This window comes from Talpa europaea (assembly GCF_964194135.1).
Source record: "Talpa europaea genome assembly, chromosome: 9".
NCBI classification, from domain to species: domain Eukaryota; kingdom Metazoa; phylum Chordata; class Mammalia; order Eulipotyphla; family Talpidae; genus Talpa; species Talpa europaea.
The window spans coordinates 73,521,648-73,542,624 of NC_140076.1; the positions used below are offsets into that span (position 1 = coordinate 73,521,648).

The 20,977-nt window shown below is 58.3% G+C and overlaps 1 protein-coding gene across 1 annotated transcript in view; it reads right to left on the reverse strand.

The window, feature by feature from the left end:
* FLT4 (fms related receptor tyrosine kinase 4) overlaps window positions 1-20,230 on the reverse strand; it is a gene marked incomplete at its 5' end in the record, with an annotated part of 32,237 nt that extends 12,007 nt beyond the window's left edge. Inside the window, 10 exons of the mRNA XM_084242804.1 lie at window positions 1,268-1,430; window positions 1,521-1,675; window positions 4,413-4,530; window positions 4,820-4,988; window positions 5,306-5,445; window positions 5,647-5,809; window positions 5,934-6,046; window positions 6,222-6,466; window positions 7,106-7,202; window positions 20,173-20,230. Coding sequence (XP_084098930.1) covers window positions 1,268-1,430; window positions 1,521-1,675; window positions 4,413-4,530; window positions 4,820-4,988; window positions 5,306-5,445; window positions 5,647-5,809; window positions 5,934-6,046; window positions 6,222-6,466; window positions 7,106-7,202; window positions 20,173-20,230 — 1,421 coding nt within the window. The remainder of the gene's footprint in view (window positions 1-1,267; window positions 1,431-1,520; window positions 1,676-4,412; window positions 4,531-4,819; window positions 4,989-5,305; window positions 5,446-5,646; window positions 5,810-5,933; window positions 6,047-6,221; window positions 6,467-7,105; window positions 7,203-20,172) is intronic.
* Between the last annotated feature and the right edge of the window lie 747 nt (window positions 20,231-20,977).

Below are 20,977 nucleotides of genomic sequence, written 5' to 3' on the forward strand. Positions count from 1 at the left end.
ACCCAGCCCACTACGAAGGGTCATCATCTCAGATGCTGGGGGGTAAGGGAGGGAGAGAGTAAGGGGGGGTAGAGGCTTTGCGACGATGTCCCCCACTCTTTGTGCTCAGGGCTGCAAGCAGTCCTGTGAGGCAGACACAGCCTTCCCTGGTGTAAACGAGGTCTGCTGCCCACAGAACACTGGTGGCTGCTGTGTCCGCCCCCCACTAGCACGTGCCCCTTCATGCAGAGTCCATCCAGGTGGCCCAAGGGTGGCCAAGTCAACACTCCTGCTCCAGGAATCCTCCTTCCCTCCCTGCCCCCTTCCAGAACTGAAGCCCCTCCCTGGCCAGATACCTTTGTTCTCCCACCAGGATATGGGTGACCCTGGGGGGAGCAGAGTGGCCCCTAGGACATGTCAGTTGGTGCCCAGCATAATGGTAGAGCATCAGAGGGAAGCAAATTTGGAGATGCCTCATGGTCTATAAGAATCTCTTAGGAAACTTGGGTGTTGTGGGCAGGGTCAGCCCCACAGCCCCCTCTGAGCCTCTCCCACTGATCACACAGGGGCCACAGCCTCTCTGTAGTGCGGCTGCCCTGTCTCCTTCAGTTTCAAGCCTGTGATTCCCCACCCTGCCACCAGGACCTGTTGCTAAATGGCAAACGTGACCCGCCACTCTCCCGCTTAGTGCATTTCACTGACTCCCCAGCCTTCCTGAAGGCTGACCATCATGTGCCCTTCTCCCCTGGCCCTGCTTGCGCAAGATGGCGCTGCTCTGAGCCTCCTCCCTGGCTGGCTCAGGGGAGGGGCGTGCTGCTGGACAGGCTCTGCCACTTACAGCTCTGACCTTGGGAAAGTCTCATGTCTTTTCTGACCTTGACTTTCCTCCTCTATAAAGGGTCATTATAAGTGCCACACAGATGAGCTAACATGCATTGGGCCTGCTGGCTGGATGCTGTGGGGAGTCCTGTGAAACTAGCCCAGGTTTGGCTGCTTGGTGGGAGTCCTTGGTACCCAGAGTCATGTCCCTAGGTCCTCTCCGGATGACACAATCATGTCAAAGTCAGGGCGTTGCCCTTGAGGGAAATGTCTAGCTCACCTGACTGATACAAGGGGGGAGTGTGAGCTTTGCTCAGAGTGGTGAGGTCAGGGATTGGCTACGGTCGAATTGTGGTTGGGTGGAGTTGAGAGCCAGGGTCGCGGGAGGAACATAAGACTCTTGGGGGTCATGGCCGAGGTTGGGGACAGGGTTGGGAAGTAGGAGAGGGCAGGCTGGAGCCATACTTACAGGCTGCGTTGGGTGAAGGTCTTGCAGGGTGTCCATGGCCTCCAATGCCACTGGACGTTGAGAGGAGGGGGCACCCCATAGGCAGTGCAGGTGAGGGCCTGGCGACTGTGGCGGGAGTAGATGCTGGGAGAGGAGGCCTCCTTCTCATGGATGTGGGGGGGTACTGGGACACAGGCAGAGAGTAGGTCAGCAGGCCCCTGGTACCACACCTGCTGCCATGTGCTGTCCCCTCTCCCAGGTGGCTCAGCCTTACCGTTGACCACCAGCTCCAGGCTGATGTTGCACCTCAGGCCAGCTGCAGAGTTCCACAGGGCGAGGGTGTAGATGCCTGCATTGGCCTCCGTTACCTCCTTGAGCACCAGGGCATGTGGACTGTGGCGCCCAGATACTGCCTTCCTGTCTTTGTACCTGGTCCAGGAGGGGGTTTCAGGGGGCTGTGTGGACCCTGCCCCAGCAATCCTTTCCTGCCCCACCCCAATCTCTACAACCAGAATATAGTGGCAGGGGGCAGAAGGAAGCCAAGTGCCCAGTTCTGATGGCCAGAGCAGCAGCCTCTCCTGGACCAGGTCGGAAGGCTACTGGGGAGGGTTCTGGGGTGCAGAGTGGCTCACTCTGGTCTGGAGAACACATCGCCTAAAGACTATGGGGGTGGTCTTCAGCCTCCATCTGCCATGTCTCACATCTGCAGGCCCTGGCACAGCTCGAGGCTGCAGCAGCACATGTGCCTTCCCCCAAAGCAGGGAGTTATTATTCCATGAGGCCCCTTCTCTCTGGCCTGCTTATGGCCAGACCAGCAGGTTTGAGGCCCAGCTTAGGGGGATCCTGCCCACCTCCTGGTTTCTGGATCTCTGCCTCCTCTAGCCCAGCTGAGCTTCAGCTTCCAGGACCAACTGCAGTGCCCAGTGGGCCCTGTCTCCTTGTCAAAGGCTTTCGTGGTGTGTGCCATGATGTAGATCCCAAAGAGCACAGTCCATATTTAACAATTTGGGGTCCTGACTGCCCTTAACTGCCCTTAACTGCCCTTCCTGGATGTGGGGCCTCCTTACTGTGTCCCCTGACTTGGATGCTCAGGGCTCTAGACACTTGCCTGTCTCCTTTCCTTTTACATTCACTCAAATATCCCCTCCTCAGGCAGAGAAGTCTCCACCATTCTGTGCGCCTGCCCTCTGGCCTGTCTGCCCAACTGCTCATCGGCACACTGGCTCTCACACATGTGTCTGTTGACTGTCTGCCTTCCCCACAGACCTGTGCGGGTCGTCCCCTACTGCCACACTCCCAGATGTTGGGCAGCACCTGGCACATGTCGGGGCTCAACACAAGTTTGCTGATGTGTGAAAGAAGGGATGCTCCACACCCTGAAAGGCAGGTCCTGTACAGTCCTGAGCTGGGGGTCATGGATTCTACCTGGAAACCCTCCTTCAGGCAGGTGCCACCCAGAGAGGTGCTGGGAGAGGCCCAGCCTTGTGGCGGAAGGCAGCGGCCAGCAGTGAGGCGGGTGTTCTTAGCTGAGATGCCACAGCTCAGGCCTGGAATGAAGGACCGACCCCCCTAGGCCATACAGAACGACAGGGCAGGACCAAGTCCCAGAGGCCCTGCCACAGGATCTGGATCTGCTGCCTGCCATCTCTTGATTCTAGGCAACACCCTTCACTGCCTGGAGCCCAGAATCCCGCTCTGAGAACTGGGGCAGTGAGGTGCATCTTCTGCAGAGGTGTGCGGGCTGAGAGCTGGCGTTTAGCACTGGCAACATGCTGGGCACACAGCCTGTCAGCACTCGCCCTCCATCTGCTCCCTCACTCCTCGTATGTCATCAGTGATGACCCAGAAGAGTGCACCTGGGGAGCTTGGCGACTACTGGCTCCTGGGGCAGGTGACTCGGACAGTGGACCCTGCTGAGCATTTCTTGGAGGCAGGTATTGGCCAAGTGAGGGGAGAAAGGCCTGATGGGGTGGGACGGTGAGAGGCAGCCTGGACCAGATGTTGGATCGGCAGAGCCCCCTGTTCAGAGCAGGGCCTGTCCTGCTGGCCTCAAGGGCAGGGGCAGAGCCTTGGGTGGGTGGAGGCTGCAGGCTGCCTCAGTGCTCTGCAGGACTGCCCCACAGGCCCTGCAGCAGGTGCCCCCGACGGGCCCCAAAGCCCATGGCCTCAGAGGGAGGGTCGCACAGGCCAGGACTGTATGAGAAGAGATGCCTACTCCAGGCTCCAGTCAGTGTGGTATGAGCCCAGCTGAGAATGTCTGAGGCTGCTGCATGCCCAGCTCTGGCTTTTAGGGAAGGTTGTACTGTCTGGAGGGAGGTGCCCCAGTTGGTCTGGCCAACTGGGAAAGAGCAGAGAGTTCCAGGATGCTGGGAGCTCAGGTAGGAATGCCCTTTCCTTTCTAGGTTTCTGTGTCCTTGTTGTACAGTGGGGGTCAGAGCTGTGATCTCCCTTCCTCCCATGGTTGGGTCAAATGGACTGTTCAGGTGGCCTGAGGGTGTGTATATGCAGGTGCTGTGACTTTCCCAGCTCTGGGAGCACCCAGCAAGGATGGAGCCACACTGAGGGACCCCACACTGAACCCTGGCATGCCATGCAGGGGAGGCCTCACTCTCAGGTCACAGAAAAGACTGTGGGGCCTTGGGAGCGCTTCCTTTGCCACACAGCTCAGGCACAGCCCAGGCCTGGCTCTGAGACAGTCTCTGCAACTCCTTGACATCTCCAGTTTTTTAGATAGGAGGGTCTTGGGATGCAACCTGTTGGGAGGGAAGCTTGGGAAGCCTGGAACTGTTGCTGGGGCATGGACCAGACCTCTGAGATGCCCTCTAGCTTGCAGGGCCCTGAGATACTGGGCAGGGGCAGGAAAGAGATAAAGGCCAGCACTATGCCTACCACACCCATACATAATAGGAGCCAGTGTTTACAAGTGTTCACAGTTTAGCACCAACCCAGGCCAACCTCTCTGGCTAAAATGTTCCATTCTGTGCACCTTCCTTAGAGTGTCTTCAGCAGCAGCCTCACTGGGGGCTCAGGGCATAGTACCCGCTGGGGAAGGATGGGTCTCATCCAGATTGCAGGGTACAGACCCTGATGGGGAGGGACACTGCCCTTCCTGCCCCGTGGTCTGTTCTCATGCTGGGCCTGCTGGGTGGGGAGTGAGGGCTGGTACCATTGGAACTCCGGTGGTGGGTATGCTGCCAGCTTCACAGGCAGCTTCACCAGCTCATCTCCAGCTGTGGCCTCCAGGACGGGACCCTTGAGCCACTCAACGCTGATGAAGGGCTTTTCTGCCAGATGGAAAGAAATCAGCTTAAAGTGGGACCTGGTGTCACCGACTCACCACTGCCCAGTAATTCCCAGCCATGACCTCTACACCCCCAGGGTTCAGATGCTTGCAAACTGTGGGAACTGGGGGACTGCCCACTCTGGCTAGACTCCCAGAAGAGCAGTGTATACTGTTGGGGTGTACCATGACCTCTGACCCCAGGACACCTCCCCCGGCCACTGCCCAGGCTTGGAGTGGAAATGACCCAGCCCAGGCCATATTGATCACAATGACCCTTCCCCTGGACATACCATGTACAATGACCTCAGTGCTCTCTCGAAACCGCTGGATGCCGTTGTTGGCCTCACACATATAGGGGCCCAGGTCGTGCTGGCTGACGTTGTAGATGGTCAGGATGCTGGAGAGCTCTGTGTGAGTCTGCTGGGAGCGCCGCTCCGGCACCCACTTACCCCGCTCTGCCTGCCCGTGCCCAGGGGAAGCCCAGGGTCAGAGCATGCAGGCTCTGGCAGAACTGGCCACCAAGGCACACACCCCAGCCCAGCCTGCAGAGATTCCCAAAGCCCTGGACGCAGGTCCAGAGTGTCCTTGGGGTAGGAAAACTTCCCCATCAGACCTAGACTCTTGGGACAGGACTGGAACTACAGCACCTCTAGAGGATGGAGCACACTGGGCGAGGGTGGGGGACAGTGATGGGGACTCCGCAGGATGGTGCGGGTAGTGGCAGGGGCTCCAGGGGAAGGCGCAGGCAAGACTCCTGGCTGGGCTGCTGACCTCACCTGCTTCCCTGGATAGTCCCAGTCGAAGGTGACGCCCGAGTTGAACTCAGCCCACACCGTGCAGTTCAGGACCAGCTTCTCCCCAACCAGTAGCTCCAGTGACTTCTTGGGGAACAGCTGGATGTCATAGAGCTCATTGCCTGGTGACACACACACAATGATCCCCATGCCCCTCACAGTACAATGCACACAGAGTGCAGGGTACAGGTGCCCGAGAACCAGCTGTGGCATCTAGAGCCCCAGTGCTGGCCGCTGGTGGGTTCCATCCTCCCCGCAGTCCTCCTCCCAGGACTGGGGTGTGGTCCCTGGGCGGGGAAACTCCTGCCCTGGGTGGTCCCTACCTGTGATGTGAACAAGGAAGGGGTTGGATAGGAAAGTCTGGTCGCCCCAGGTGGTCTCGCACTGCAGGTACAGGGCGTCACGCAGCAGTGGCGTGGGCACGCGCATGCCCCGGCGGTCATCCCACACCACCTCCTGCCCATCAGGCTGCAGTGCTGAGCTTTGCTGCAGGGACATGGTGTCTATCAGTGCCTGGCTGCCCGTTCCTCCTGGCCAGGCCAGCAGCCACCTTTCCCAGGGTGGGGACGGAAGGGCTGAAGCCCAGGGTAGGGGGCAGGTGGGGTTTTACCGAGCGCAGGGTGACGTTGAGTCCCGGGATGGACACCCGGCAGGGCACCCACATAGAGTCCTTCCTGTTGACCAGCAGTGTGCCCGGCTTGTTGATGAATGGCTGCTCCAAGTCTGAGGAGAAGGGGTAAGGAGTGGGAGGGGAAGTGGGGCTAAGGGGTTCTCTGCCCAATTTTGGGGCAACCCCATGGGGTCTACAGGGGTGCAGGTTCCAGCCTCCCCTCCAGGCCCCTGGCTCCTGGCTATGACACTGGACTGGCTGTGGGAGCAGGTGGGTGAACCTTCTCACCTCTCACAAACACGTAAGTGCTGGCAGCTGTGGTGCCTTCGATGCGGGCCTTGATGTACTTATAGTAACAGAGGTAGCTGCCTGTGTTATTGGCGTGGGCCTCACGGAGCAGCAGCACCTTGCAGTAGGGCCTGGCGTCCGTGCCTTCACAGTCCTGTACAACCCCGGTATCCTCGTGGTCCTTTTCTCCAGTGGCTGGCACCTCCTGAGCCCCTGGCCAGGCCCACTCAAGTGGGTGCTGACCCCTGGAGATCAAGAGGGATCCTGGTTGCAGTCGCTGAGGACAGTCCTTGTGGCACCTCCTTGGGGCCCTGGCCCTGCCCATAACATTTCACTTAGAGGCCAGGACAGCTTAACACTCAGGCTCACGCATGGACCCACGCCAGGGCAGAATACTGTCTGAGCACCCTGGGACCTCTGCTTGGCTCCTATGCCTGCGTGTGGCAGCTTGCAGAGATGCCTGGGCCTCAGACCATAGTTGGTGGGGCAGGGAGGGTAACAGGGCTGGGGGCTGTGTGGGTGGCTGGAGGTAAGTGAGGAGACCTGGGATCTATGCGGGTGAACCGGGGAGGCCTGAGGTCAGTGTGGAGAGAATAAGGGTGGTTACGAGGTGGCTGATCTGTGGCCCATGTGAAATGATGAGGACTGACTATGGGTGGGGTGGGGTGGGTGCCTGTGTCTGCAGACTAGGGATTGGTCTGTGCCTTAGGCACCTACATCCCAGCTCCCTGGGAACTCCACTAAACCTTGAAGCCTTGAGGCCTTGGGGAGAGGCTGCCTTCTGGGTTCCTGCCATCACCTCCTCCCTAGGCCTTCTCCAGTCTCGTTAGACTGCTTGGGAGGAGAGACCCAGGCCACTGCTCGCCTGGCCAGGGGCTGAGTACCTGCAGGAGATGGACAGGCTGTCACTGGAATTGATGATGTGTGTCTCTTCCGTGATGTTCAGAGTTGGGGGGGTCATGGAGTAACCACTGGCCAGGCCTGGGGTGGAAGACAGGGTTAGGGTGGCCCTGGGTCATGAGTTCACAGGATGACATAGATCCTTCTCCAGGGCAGGGGGTACCCCAGCTTTTGGCCCTGAGCAGCACCTACAAGGCCCAAGACAACCAGTAACCTCCACCACTGGTTGCCTTCTGCTCACTGACCAGACCCAGTGAGTACTGACCGACACCTGAGCTGAACTCTGACCTCTGGCGCCACATGAGTAGAGCTGCTGGCATGAAACTGGGAGGGGAGACCCCTGGCCTCATCCTATACTGGGGGAGGCCTGAAGCACGTCACCTTGGCACTGGGAACTCTGCCTGTCTGCCCAAAGGCCTCTTCCTCCTAAATTACAGACCCACAACCATACTTGAGGAGTTCCTGCAGAGTGCACACCCTCCCCAAATATACCCACAGCCAAGGGCCTCAGAGCCCCCCTGAAATTCTGTCCTTGACCATGCCCTCTCTCAGGTCCCATGGAGTCCACCTCATGTGTCCTTGGCTCCATAAGATTTTGCCCACATTCACGTTCCCTCTGGTGCCCAGTTCCTCCTTGTCTCCCTGTCTCAGACCCCCATTCTTTCTACAGGGCTCTTCCCCAAACACACAATTCTGCCTCACCTGGTTGAAAAACTTTTCTCTTATGGCTTGCAGGACCCCAGCCTGCTGCCTCACCCACCACCCTCCTCCCAGGGGATGGAGCTGGAGTGCGCACCTCACCGGGGAACCCTGTGTGTGTGTCTGTACCTGTGGACGGGAGTCTGTGTATTTGCGCGGTGGGTCTGTAATTGGCATGTGTAGCTTTGTGTGCTCTTGCCTGTGTGTGTTTGACGTGTCAGCATGTGCACACATATGGATGTGGGTGTGGGGGGAACCTGGTGGGGCAGAGCAGGTCATGAAGGAGGCGTGGACCTGAGCCCTGGCAGATGCATCCTGCCAGGATCATGCTGAGACAACAGGAAGAGAGGACTGTGTGGCCAGGGGTCCAGGGCTGCGTCCTTTCCCTCCCCCATGTCCCTGTCCTCCTGGGGGACACAGTCCACTATCCTGCCCTGGCCCCCAGTCCCTTTGAATCCCATAGGTCAAACTCTGCCCTCCCCAGCCCAGCTTTCTGAGGTCTGGGGTCTTTCCCTGGCAGCTAAGGGTAAGGGGCAGAGCTTGGGGGTGCCTCCTGACTCCAAGCTGCTCTAGGATGCAACACCAGGGTGGCATGCTCCACATACCCAAGACCTCCAGCCAGGGCCCCTGCCTCTCCATTTAGGCACTAGAACACTGTGGGGCAGAGCTGGAAGGCCCACACCAAGCATCTAGTCCCTCTGTACAGACAGGGAAACTGAGGACCCCCACCCAGACTGAACCATTACCCTCAGAAAATAGCTTCTTGCCTGGCTGCTGTGACCACTGCAGAGTCCTTCCTGAGCCTCAACCCAGTGTAACCGCTCTTGGCACTGTGTTGGGACCTGAAGGCAGGAAGGTGGTCTAGAATCTGCTCCATATGGACTCTGTTTGCAGGTCCTTCCTAGGTGGGTGTTGGCCCTCTATGCATGCAGGTCCCCCACTACAGATCCCAGGGCTGCTGGGGAGGTGAGCCCCGCAGTGGGGAGGAGGTGGTGAGCGGCTGGGAAGGAATCTGAGCTGGGTCTTGAAGGAGTAGGAAGTTCCAGGCAGTGGAAGATGAATAAGGCCATGTCAGGCATACAGCTGGCTTCTGAGCCACAGAAGGAGGCAGATAACGGGCTTGGGTTTGCAGGGAGTGGAAGAACTGGTCCTTCCAATAGGCCCTTCAGGGGCTGAGGCTGCAGTGTGGGTACTGGAGGAGAGGTGTGGCATCCACCTACGCGGAGCGCATGCACGCTCCACAGTGAGGCCTGTGCTGCTCCCGGGGGAGGCCCCTTTGCTTCTAAGAGAAAACAGGATACTCTAGGCTTCTCACTCTGTCCATTTTCCTTATGTCCAGCTTTACCTCCTGATGCATCTCCAAGATATTGTCCCAAAGTAGGTTTTTCATGTGTTGAAGTCTTTGCTTTTGCTTATCTTTTTGCCAGGAACATTGTACGCTGTCCTCCCGAGGCGCTCCTTTCTAGCATCTAGTTCTCGTGCCCACTCCCTGGGGCACAGTCACCCTCACTCAGGCAGCAGGGCCTCCTGGGGCTCCTGTTGCTCAAGCACCCATTTTCTTGTCCCATCTGAACAGAGGCTGTATTTTATTCATCCGTCTAAGCCCAGTACAGAGGCGATAACACCAAAGATTGGGGGATGGATTTGGAATAGTAGGGCAGATGACGATCAGATGAAGACATAATGGATGTGGGTGGCTATTGGGAGGTGGGTGGTAGATGGATGGATAGTTCAAGATGGATAGTGGATAGGTGGGCAGTGGGTGGGTGGATTGATGGGGGCAATGACAGGGGAGTGGGTGAATAGATGGGTGGGATGGGTGGGTGGAGGGGTAGGTAGGTGAGGGGTGGATGGGGGTGGACATGTGGATGGAGACTGGGTGGGGGGCTGGGTGGTTGGATAGACGGATACTTGGGTGGATGGATGGTGGGTTGATAGTGGATGAGTGGGTGGGTGGGTAGGTGAATGGGGCAACAGAGCCTGCAGGAACATCCTCCCAAGAGGAGGCGCCTGCATAACTACTAATCGGGACCATCCGTCATACTCACCAACCCTGTCACCTACTGTGTGAGCCTCTCCTTTGTCGTCACACACCCTGGCTGGCCCAGTGCCCCTCTGTCTTCACTCACACTGGTCCTGTGTGATCAGCATTCAGTGGAGTCCTCACTGTTCTCCTTCATCCTTCCTGTCTTTACTTAAACATGGCTTTTTGAGGGCACCTCTGCCCCTGGGTAGTGCTGCCCTCACCACGTGCTTGGCAGCAGAGGGCTCCTATGGCATCTGCCCTCCCTGCAGCAGCACCTCCTCACCAGGAAAGCTGTCGCCAGTGGCTGGCTGTCACTCCCCTCGTTCTCTGCTCCCGGCTTTCCAGGCTCCTCCGACCCAAGTCATGCCACTCTCCATGACTTCAACACCCATGTGGGTGACTCACTGGTACCCTAGCCTTTACAGCCCTCCTCACTGTCCTCCCTCCTCTGTCCTCAGCACCTCACTTCCTGGGCACCCCCTGGACCGGGTCCTTAGCAGAAACGCGGCGTTACCTCATGCCCGTCTTCCCGCGCTTCTCCCTGCCTCCTGTAGATGCCCTGTCCTGGCACTGCTGGATTCTTCACCAAAACTCTGAGGCCAGGGGCCCCTCCTCTTCTGCACCTGCTCCTGGCCTCACCCCAGTGCCCAGGACCCATTATTCAGATTACTCCCTTGCCGCCCAGCCTTGCAGCAACAGCAGCACATGTCTCAGGGGCAAAGCCGAAGCCCCACACTGCCGCATCCCCTATCTTGTTGGCATGACCCTAAAAGGGCCCTCGGCCGCAGCTCAGGGCATCCCCTTCTCCCTTCCCCTTGGCATGAATGAAGTGATGATGGACTGACGTCTCGTTTTCCTACATCCCAAGCCCTGTCCTTGACCTGGACCCTGGAAGCCCTCTGACGCTGCCACTCCCCAGGTCAGAGCCTTCATCCTGCCAGGAGCCCCTGGACCTGACCTTCGCGGGTCTATTCCTTTTTCCTCCCGACCCCTAGTCATCTCTGTGGAATAATGTCCCATTTTATAAACAAGCTCCCTCCCCCCAATTCCTTGTGATTCTCTTCACAGCTAAAGCTCTGCCTACTGTTCCCCTCATTCTCCCCCGGGGGTGCAGCCTCCCCTCTGCTTCATGGAGCCATAGGTCGGGGCATCCACCATGCTGCAGGACCCGTGGGCACTCAGGGTGGGGAGCAGAGCTCACCTCTCCTCCTCTGACACCTTCTATGAGCTTACACTCTCCTCGTTTCCTCCTGCCCAGCACCAATGCTATTTCTCTTCTCTCCATCGTTCTCTCACCTAAGTTGCAGATGCCTCCAAACTCTCTTCTCTCTCTACCAGATCCTTCTCTCAACTCCAGCTGCCACCGCACTTGGCTCCCCACAGACACGCGAGGTCCCACATTTCCACTGCTAAACTCCGGACTCACAGTCTCCATCCCTGCCAAGGGCTCCTCCTGGGTAGCTCCCATATTCCTGAGGTGGGTGGCTGTGCTCACCCACTTCTCCCACAGTAGCCCTTTCAGTCACCACGGAAGCACCTAAGTGCCAGTCTCTACTCTCCAACTGGGGCTGGGACCGGCCCAACTGTACTAGTTGCTTGTCCGCTGCTTCTGCTCTGCTCTTGCTCTGCAGTCGCACACAGCTGCTAGTGACACTTTAACCTGCTCCTGCTTGAATCTCGTCAGGACTTCACTCGGTACTTTTCAGGAAATTCCAAACTCCTGGTCTCTCTCACTTCTGCTTCATGTTCCTGTTCATGATGGTCTTTCAGCCCCCGTGGCCTCCGGGCCGCCCGTCCATGTGTGTGCATTCCTACCCTGGGGCCTTTGCATGCTCTCTTTTCCTGATTCATCTCCTCACATGTCCTGCAGTCAGTTGCTTCTCAGCTTAGACATGACCTCCTCACTCCCCTAGAACCTAAATCACCCCTGAAGTTCCAGCCTAGCTTCCTAGTTGTTTGCTTTATCCTTGTCATAATTTGTAATTTCCTTTCCATTTTCCCCACTAGGCATCAAGTTTTAATGGGGGTAAGGACCAAGCCAAGTCTTTTTTTCTTCACCACCCCATGCCTAGTCCAGCACCCAACAGTCTCAAGGTTCAGTAACTACTTGTTGAATGAGTAAATGGATGGACGGATAGATGGGTGGCTAGATGAAAGTAGGACAAATGGATAGAAGGATAGATGGATGGAAGCAAAGAGGGACAGAAGGATAGGTAGTAGAAACACGGACAGATGACACAAAGACACAGGCGCATGCACGCGCTCGTGCGTGTGTGCGTGCGTGTGTGTGTGTGTGTGTGTGTGTGTAGATATGTGGCTTGGTAGATGGAGGGTGGGCAAGGGACAGACAAGATGGGTGAATGGAAAGATGGAAGGAAGGATCGTAAGATAGATGGACAGAGGATGCGTGGATAGATGGAAGGATGGATGGGCGGAAGGAAGCAGGCAGGCAGGCAGGCAAAGCGGGTGGACGGGTAGATGGATGGGTGGAAGGCAGGGTGGGCAGGTGGCTGAGCAGCTGGCTAGACAAAATTGGGGTCTTACTTTGGAAAATAAGTTTTTAAAGGATAGTCCTGATGGCCACATGTGCCCCAAGCTACTCAGATGCTGGGGCAGATTCGGGCCCGGGGCAGCCATGCCCAGAGAGTCCATGCTGCCCAGCCCCCACCTGCGGCCCCGAAGAGGGTGCATCCTTCCTGCCCGGCTGTTGTCTGTCCCTGCTGTCCTTCCCTTCCCGCAGCAGGAAGCACTGTCATCCTGGCCTCTGCTGCACTCCCCCTGCCTTCCTGTTCCTGGCCCAGGAACTGGCTTCTTCCTTCCCCTGGCCAGTGGCCCTGGCCCCCCAGCCTGTGGCTAAGCAGGCAGGGCAGGCGCCGGGCCGAGGTCAGGGAGGCCAGGGTGCACACCTCCTCTTCTCTGTGTTGTCAGCAGCCTTGGGCAGCAGGGATCCTGGCGTCAGCCGCAGGCAGCTGACTGTGGGAGCAGCACATGGGGATCCTGGGTGAGGGGCGGTAAGATGGCAGGAAGTCCGGTGGGTTAGGCACTGACCACGCCTGGCGGCCACTGCCCAAAACCCTCACAACAGACTGGGAGGGAAGAAAGGAGGGGTTGCGAATCCAGTCAAAAAATGAGGAAACTGAGGCTCAGGCTCCTTCGCAGTGCTGGCTCGGCCGCTGTGCAGTAGCCTAGGCCCATGGAGTCCAGGTCCATCCCCACCTGTTCCCTTCTCTCCCACCACCGCCTTGAGGCATGGGGTCTCCATGCCTTCCTGCTCCCCAGCAGCCTCCTTCCCAGCTTCTGATATGTTCTTCAGCCCAGAGAGGTGATGTGGCTTAAGGATACCTTCAGTAGGTCCTCATGGTCCTCTGGAGCTGTGCACACCCTTGGCCTGGCCTCCAGAATGATGCCTGTGTCTGTGGGCCTTGCTGGCTTCATCTCCTGCCACCTTCAGAGTCACAGTGCCCCTGCTGAGCACACCAGGCCCTTGCCCACCTCACAGTCCAGACTCAGGTTGTGTCCTCTGTCCTTCCCTGCTCCAAGGCCCATGCAGCCTGCCTAGGACCTGCGGCTGACAGCATGGTTCTCCCCATCCATGGCCCCCCACAAGGGCAGGGTCTGCGTCATCAGGCAGCTCCTAGGGCTAGGATCTCATGGGTCCACAGCTCTGAATCCAGGTCCAGCACAGCTGACCCGGGGATGACATTAGGATGGTCTGCAAGCCCCTCCACCAGCTGGCAGAGTGGAGCGGCGGAGGCTATTACGATGGACCATTCCTTACTGCCCCTGGGCATGATGGAGGCTGTGTAATAGTCCCTCCAGTCTCATCCTCACTCTCCTTGGCAGTGTGCCCAGGAGGACAGAGGCTGCAGACTGGAGACAGGCCGAAGGGGAAGTGTGCGAGATAGCTGGGCAGGTGAACCTGGACTTGCTCCTCTGTGCATTGGTGCCAGGGTCAGACAGAGGGGAGGCTCCAGGGCTCTCCCTCCACTCTTTGGGCCAAGCCTGAGTATGGACTTTGAGAGGAGGCACGGGGGGCTGTTTCCAGGAGTCCCTAATACCTTACTGGCAGCCTCTGAGCCTCCAAAGGTGAAGGTGAGAGTCAAGAGGCCATCAGTACCCTTAGTCCCCAATGTGCAGGACTGAAGTGCCTGGGGTAGAAGAGGCTACGTTGAGTGTGCTTGGGTCCCCTGAGACCAGCCACACACCCCACAAGGCCACTCTAAGCTCCTTGACCTTCTTCCCTCCAAGCCTCAGTTTTTCCACTTGTGAGATGAGAATGCTCCCCAGGATGACAGGGCACCACAGAGCACAACTAGTAATGCCACACTGAGAATTACTGTAAGAATGGACCGTCACAGGCTCCTGCATGCTGGGCCCTGGTTGTCACCTGCTGCAGGGTGCTCTGTGTGTCATGCTGGCTGCATTTCACTGTGGCCTGTGTCTATGGAGGTACAGGGGTTCAGAGAAAGCCTGGCTGGCAGGAGGGGTATCCATATTAACTGAAATAGGTATGCAGACTGAATAGGAGCTTGCTGGCCCCAGGCAGGTGGCAGAGGGCACACAGGGCAGAGACACGTGTGCAAAGTCAGGTATGAAAGACCTTGGGTTGTCAGGTAGGTGGTATGGGGAGGCCACAGAAAAGGGCCCTGGGTCACAGAGCCAGCCTCAGGCTCCTGGCCTAGTGTGGCAGGGTCTGTCCTGCTCACCAGCGCACTCTATTTTCTTGGGGGTGGGGCCCCCTGGGACTTAAGTCCACTCTGGACTTTCCTACCATCCCTGACAGCTTTTCTGAGTCCAGCCCTGCAGTGCCCTGCCATGCTCTGTTTCTCAGATGTCTCCTGTGGGTGTCCTACCCCCTTGACCCAGACCTTGCCCACCCCTGAGGAGATCTTAAATCATGGACACACAATCATTCATCCCCTAGATGTGCAAGCTGGAAAAGATGGAGAATTCCCAATGTTAGCAAAGATGTGGGCAAAAGCAAGAGAGTGACAAATGAAAGCTCATATATTCTGACTTTGCCCGATACAGCCCGTTGCTATAACAGTGAACGTGTATTTAGCACCTTCTGTGTGCCCACACAGCTTCGCCTGCGCATCTCACACTCTGCCAGTGCCCCCAAGGCAATATATTCTGCAATTTGCAGATGAGAATTCTAAGGCTCATAGAGGCTAGCCTGCTCGTCAGAGGTTGTCTTTGGGGGACAGGATTATAGATAATGCTATTTCAGTAGGGCCAGAATTATGTGCGTGTCTCAGTATACGGAATGTAAAGGCCTTCAGCTGATGGGATCACACTTTTCCCATCAGTCCTGGAAACACTGCTCTCTTCTGATAGATAGAGCTGCCCTCTCAGTGGCACTCACCTGCCAGCCATTCCTGACGCCACACACTGCCCACAGCCAACTGGTCATCAAAGCTGCATTTATTCTCAGAGCCAGCACCGATGGGGAGCGGCCTTCCTCTCCCTGCTACCCCAGCAGAGTGCCTGCCACTCACGGTGTACAGACGCCTGGCAGTGATGCCTTCTAGCCAGACAACCACCCACCCACATCTCGGGGATGTCCCTCTCCCGTCTCTCTGCCACAATATCCCTCTCCTTGTCCCCCGGTGTCTCTCACTGGCCTAGCTCTTACTCAGTGGCCACGTGAGCTTTCCAGGACACAAGTTTCTCCTTTGCCTAAAACCACTCCCTGCCTCTCTGCTGCTTGGGGGTGGAATCTGAGATCCTTGCCACCTGTCTATACTGGCTTCAGTTCCCCTTTCCAGTGTCCCTCTGTGCATTTTTGTGCATCCTTAATGCAAGGATGAGGGCTGGCACTCGTTTTTCCATGGCGCTTCACCAGCATGGGGCTTGGCTCCTGACTGCCCTTGACTGGCTGTAAGGATGCAGAGAGCAAAGGGACGGCGCACAGCATGTGGGCAGGTGTGGAAGTGAGAGAGAGAGGAGTCCTGCACCAAGCCTGGCAGAGGTAGACTCGGGGAAGGGGGTTTTCTGTGGGGCATCCTGCTTTTAAAGGCTCTGGGGCAACAGATAAAAATGGCCATACATCTAGGAGCCACATATCCACTTCTGCAGAGCTTTTCCTGGAGAATGTGGACAGCCACATGCCCTTCCTCCCCTCGTGGCATCCATGCCATCTGGGACCGGTGCACTGCTGTGCACCAAAAAGGCTTGTATTCCATACACCTGAGTGTGAAGCAATTTGACTGACCATTTTGGACCAAGGTGAGGCTCCCTCCGACACACCAAGTGTGCCTGTGGGTGTGTGTGTGCATGCCTGCTGCTCAGTATAAATGCCATTTGTTAGAATCAAGGTAACTTTGAGGATGGTGCTCTAGGTTGGGTGAGGAAAAAAGCTTCCCCTGAGCTCACCTGAAAGCCCAGCTCCCATGGTGCTCGGCTCCTCCAGCCCTAGTAGACCCTGCCTATTTGGACAGCACCATCCTCTGCAGGGAGATGGGCAGTGCTTTAGCTGGAGCAGGAGGAAGGGCCCGCACTGGGGCTGGGTGGACATACAGTTAGATATGCCTTTGGCCTCAGCAGGAAGGGTTCCTGCCCTATGCCCAGGAAGCAGATATTGGTTATTGAGGGAGCACTGAGGGCTCGGATAAGTGTTTTGAAGTCCCTGTGGGGAGTTGAGGCAAATTTGGGGAAGCAGGGAGCGATGGTGAGGCTGAGAGGGAGTGTGGGAGCATGGGCTGCCCGAGCACCCTCTAGAGGTGAGATGGGGAAGAGGGGCACCCTGGCAGATGCTGAGCTCACGGTGCAGCTATGCCACAGCCAGCTGTGCCAGGGGGTCGTCCTGGCCCGCCTGGGGTCATCACTGCTCTGTAGTGGCAGGACGGGTGGTGTTATCAGACAGTCCAGCTGGCTCAGAGGTGGCCCCCCAGAGCTGCTAAATCGGGGCCATGGGCTCCTGCTGCAGGAAGAGGGAAATGCAGGCAGGATGTCCTCTCCTGTGGCCGACAAGTCCTTTCCCATGAACCCCTGCTGACCTCGCTGGCCACGTGGCGGGGCTCCCCCACTCGTCACCCTGACCTGGCCCTGCTCACAGGCCACCCACACCCTGGTTTGGTCTCAGGGGTGGGGGTGGCCCGGGGCGCGGGAGCCAGGCTGAGGCGTGCCTGATGTCCGCCCCACCCAGCCTCAGCCTCTGCCAGCAATGAATGCCCGCACCTTCCTCCTCCCAGACTTCTCCGGAAAACCAAGATCCCAGAGGAAGCCAGTGTCTGAAAAGGATTGAAACTCAGGAATCCCTGGCTCCAGCTGGCCATGTCAGCTGCGTCTCACTCAGAGGTTGATGCAGGGAGTGTGAGAGGCTCTCTTGACCCCTCTGCTGACCAACTCCCTCCTCTTTCCTTGGGGCATCTCAGAGGACTGGGAGGCACAGGCCAGGCCCTGGTGGAGAAAAATCTGCCATGGGGAGGAAAACACCGCAGTCACAGAGTCACTGAGCACATCCGTCCCTGGGCTACAGATGTCTTATGGCACGTCAGTGTCCCTGCCCGGGGAGCACTCAGGAGACCCCTGCGGGCAGACTGGGTCCAAATCCTCCCAGCCTCTGGGAGCAGCACACTTTGGACTTGCACAGAACCACAGTTCCCTTTCCTGGGTCAGGGTGTCACTTCCTGGGGGCAGGGTGAGGATGGCAGACTGAGGAGTTTGACAGACTGCCACACCTGCTCCCACCTAGCCCTGTAGGCACTGCTCAGAGCAGGCAGCAGAGTTCTGCAGCAGTGCTGACCCCCTGCCTCCAGCACGGTGGGCACATGAGCCTCATCTGCACCTGAGACCTCAGAGTGCTGAGCTGGGGGCCAAATCAGATGGGTCTGGCTCCTGCTCCCATATGCTGCTTGCACTGACTTACAGCATCTCCCCACCCCCATCCCAGGTCTCTGTCTACACTTGGGTTTGACTCAGGGCTGAGGAGAAGGGACGGTGGAAAGCTGGACGGCCGTAAGTGAGCCAGTGCACAGAAGGAGCCATCATCCTCAAGCCAGGCCAGCCCAGCTGCCTGCAGTCACCTGCTTCCCCTGCGTGATCCTGAGCTGACTACCCACTGTCCAGAGGCACAGCCTCTCCCCTCTAGACCAACCTCTTGAGGCTGACCTCTGCCACTGACCTCTCTGTAAGGACACTTCCAGGGCAAGCCTTTTTGGAACTAGACCAGGACATCGTGTCATGAAATCGAGTCCAAGCACTGTCTCTCTGTGCTCACCACCCTGCTGCACTGCTACACATGGGGAAACAGGTGTGGGAGAGGAATAAAGGGGTTCAGGCAGGAATTTAGGGGCAGAGGTTGGGCAAGAGTCTGATTCTATCAATAGGAACAACAGCACACCTTTGAGCACTCAACTTCAGGTCCCCAGGCTTCTCACCTGCCAGCACCTGGCCTCATACTCTGCATGGAAGTGTTTATGCTTCGTTTCCAGTACCCCCCTTCAGGCCATGAGCTCCTGGGTCCTCCTCCACCCAGCAGTGGGGAGGAGGGAAATGTAGGGCTCAGGGAGGGTAGTGATGGTTTTCACCCCACTGGCTTCTCCCGACCAGTCATCCCCTGATCCTGCCTGGGTCACCCTTCTCCAAGGGCCCCTGCGGTTGACATCGTGCTTCCTTTCTCTGCAACCAGACGTTGTAAGAATCACCTGCACTCACACTCCTCCCACCTCTATCTCCCACTTGGCTCCAGGAAGCACCAGGATAACAGCCTTTCCTGGTTTCCTTAACCCTGAGGAATGTTCTCTGTCTCCCTAGAAGCCTCTCCCTCTCTGGCTTCCTCCCAGTGTGCACATGGGGATCCCTTACTGGCTTGTTTGGTTTGCTCCCTGTCCAGCTCCCCAGTCCACCTCTCTCCTGAGCCTCAGAAACGACACCCAGCTGCCTACCAGATATCTCCTCAAGGCAGGCAAGTCTATCAGCCTTGCAGTTCAACCTGGACCCATTCACTTCTCCTCCATTCATTCAGTCACTCAACAAACACACACTGAGCTCCTGTGAGAGCCTGACTCTGGCCTGGGTGAAGGGGAAGGAGAAATGGCCTAGTCGAAGCCCCCTGCCCAGACCTGCCCCAACTTGGAGGCCCAGACAGAAGATGCTCTCCTCTCTCCTCCTGCCTCTCCTCTCACCCACACCTCCCCTGTGCCAGTCCCTCAGCCCAAAAGGCACAGAGAACAGGGCTCTATTATCCCAAAGACCTGGATTGACTGTTTCCCTTACTACTGGCCTCCTGGAGTCTCTGGGGGAAGTTTTATGTGTCCTTGACGTAAACGTCCTGATCTGTAAAATGGGTCTCTGGTGGGAATTAAAAGATGAAACATGTGAAGTCAGTATCCAACGCCCGCAGTGTGACAAGAACAGAGAGGTCTCCCTCTCTCCTTTCACATCTCCCAGCTCTCCTTCCCCAGCTACAGGGCGCCCACGAGTCTCCCTCCACCCTCTGATTCAGGGTGGCCAGATCTTGTATGAACCCCCAGCTCCTCTCTCCTCCACCTCTGATGCTTATCCCTGCCATCTCCATGCAAACAGTCTTCCATGACTCCTCTTTCATCCCACACTCTATCTGCCCCCCTAGTCCCATCGCGGACCTGCAGGGAGGCCTTCATGTTCCCGGCACGACGGGCAGAGTCAGCCTTATGATCGGGCTCCTTACATCTGTCCTCGGGGCTCCCGCCCTTCAAACGCTGGCAGCCCGGCCTTCTGCCCCTTCGCCCCGCTCATTCACGAGTTGCCCACTTCAGATTCTTTCGCCTCAAATTCCATCACGCACCTGCGCCCAAGCCGCCCAGGGCGCCAGGCTCCGAGGGTCGGGCCCTGCCCGTGCAGACCCGGCCCGCGGAAGGCGGACGCCCGCCGGGAGCGCCCTCTGGGGCCGGCCTGGAGGGCGCTGGGTGGCGTCGGGACGGCCGCCTGCACGCGGGGCACGACCCCCGGCGCGGGTCCAAAGGGCCGGCACTGAGGCTCCAGGACTCCGCCGGGAAGCGGGGAACGGACGAGGGGTCCAGGCTGAGGATACAGCTCCTTCGGCGCCGAGCCGCAGACGGGCAAGCAAGGTCGGGAGCCCAGAGCGTGATCCCGGAGCTCCGGCGCAGCCCCGGCGCCGAGTCCCTGACCCGGCCGCATCCCCGCCCGCTCCGTCCTCCCCCGGCGGGGGCGAGCCCGACGCCCGGCGCTCCCGGCGGAGCCCGTGCCCTCCGGCCCCGGCCCCGACTGCCCTGGTACCCCAGACTCGGCGGCCAAGTTCCCTGCCCGTTCGCCCAGGTGCGCTCCCACCCCTCGCCCCGAGCGCGCGTCCCCTCGCCGCCGGCCCGGGGCTCACACGCTCACCGTGCAGGAGTCCGAGGCAGAGCCACAGGCGCAGGCAGGGCGCGGCGCCCGGCTGCATCTCCGGCCAGCGCGCGGGGCAGACCCACGCGCCGCGGCTCCCCGCTCGGAATGTGGGCGCGCGGCGCGGGCTCAGGCGGGGCCGGGGTCGGGGCTCCCGGGGCGGGGCGAGGCTCTTCGGACCGCCCCCCACCGCTCGGCCCCTCCCCCAGCCGGGAGCAGCCAGTCCGGGGAAGAGGGTGCGGGGGACGCGCAGCCCCGCGGCCGCGAGTGCGGGTCCTGGCGAGCGAAGCGCCCCGGGCTGCCCGGGCGCGCAGAAGGGCGTAGCGCCGGCGTCCTTCGTTGTGAACTCAAGCGGGACCGGCGTCCAGCAGTCAGGGCTGGGCAAAATGTGGCAGTGAGCGTTTTTCTGTCATTTCCTTCAAACAATGAATGTTATGTTTAAACTTAAAAAAAAAAAAAGCAAATACAATCAAGCAGTGTGTTCAGTCTTTGAAAACACCCAGCAAACTTTATCTTACCACTTACGTGGTGCTCATGGAGGCTGTACCCTTGGGCCAGGCACCCAGTAAAACCAGCCTCCACCCATCAGGCACGACCTCCTCCTTAGATCTCCCCCAAATATTTTTGCTCTGAGCTCATTTATAAGTCCTTTTATCAGGTGACACTTTACTCGCTGACTTGGCAACCCTTCCACAGACTTCCTCTCTCTTTTCAGTTCTGTCTCTAGAATTTTCCTATTTAAAAATAAATCCCATGGATGACTATCGCAGCCACCCTCCTCTGCAGGCGCACTCCCCCCATCCTG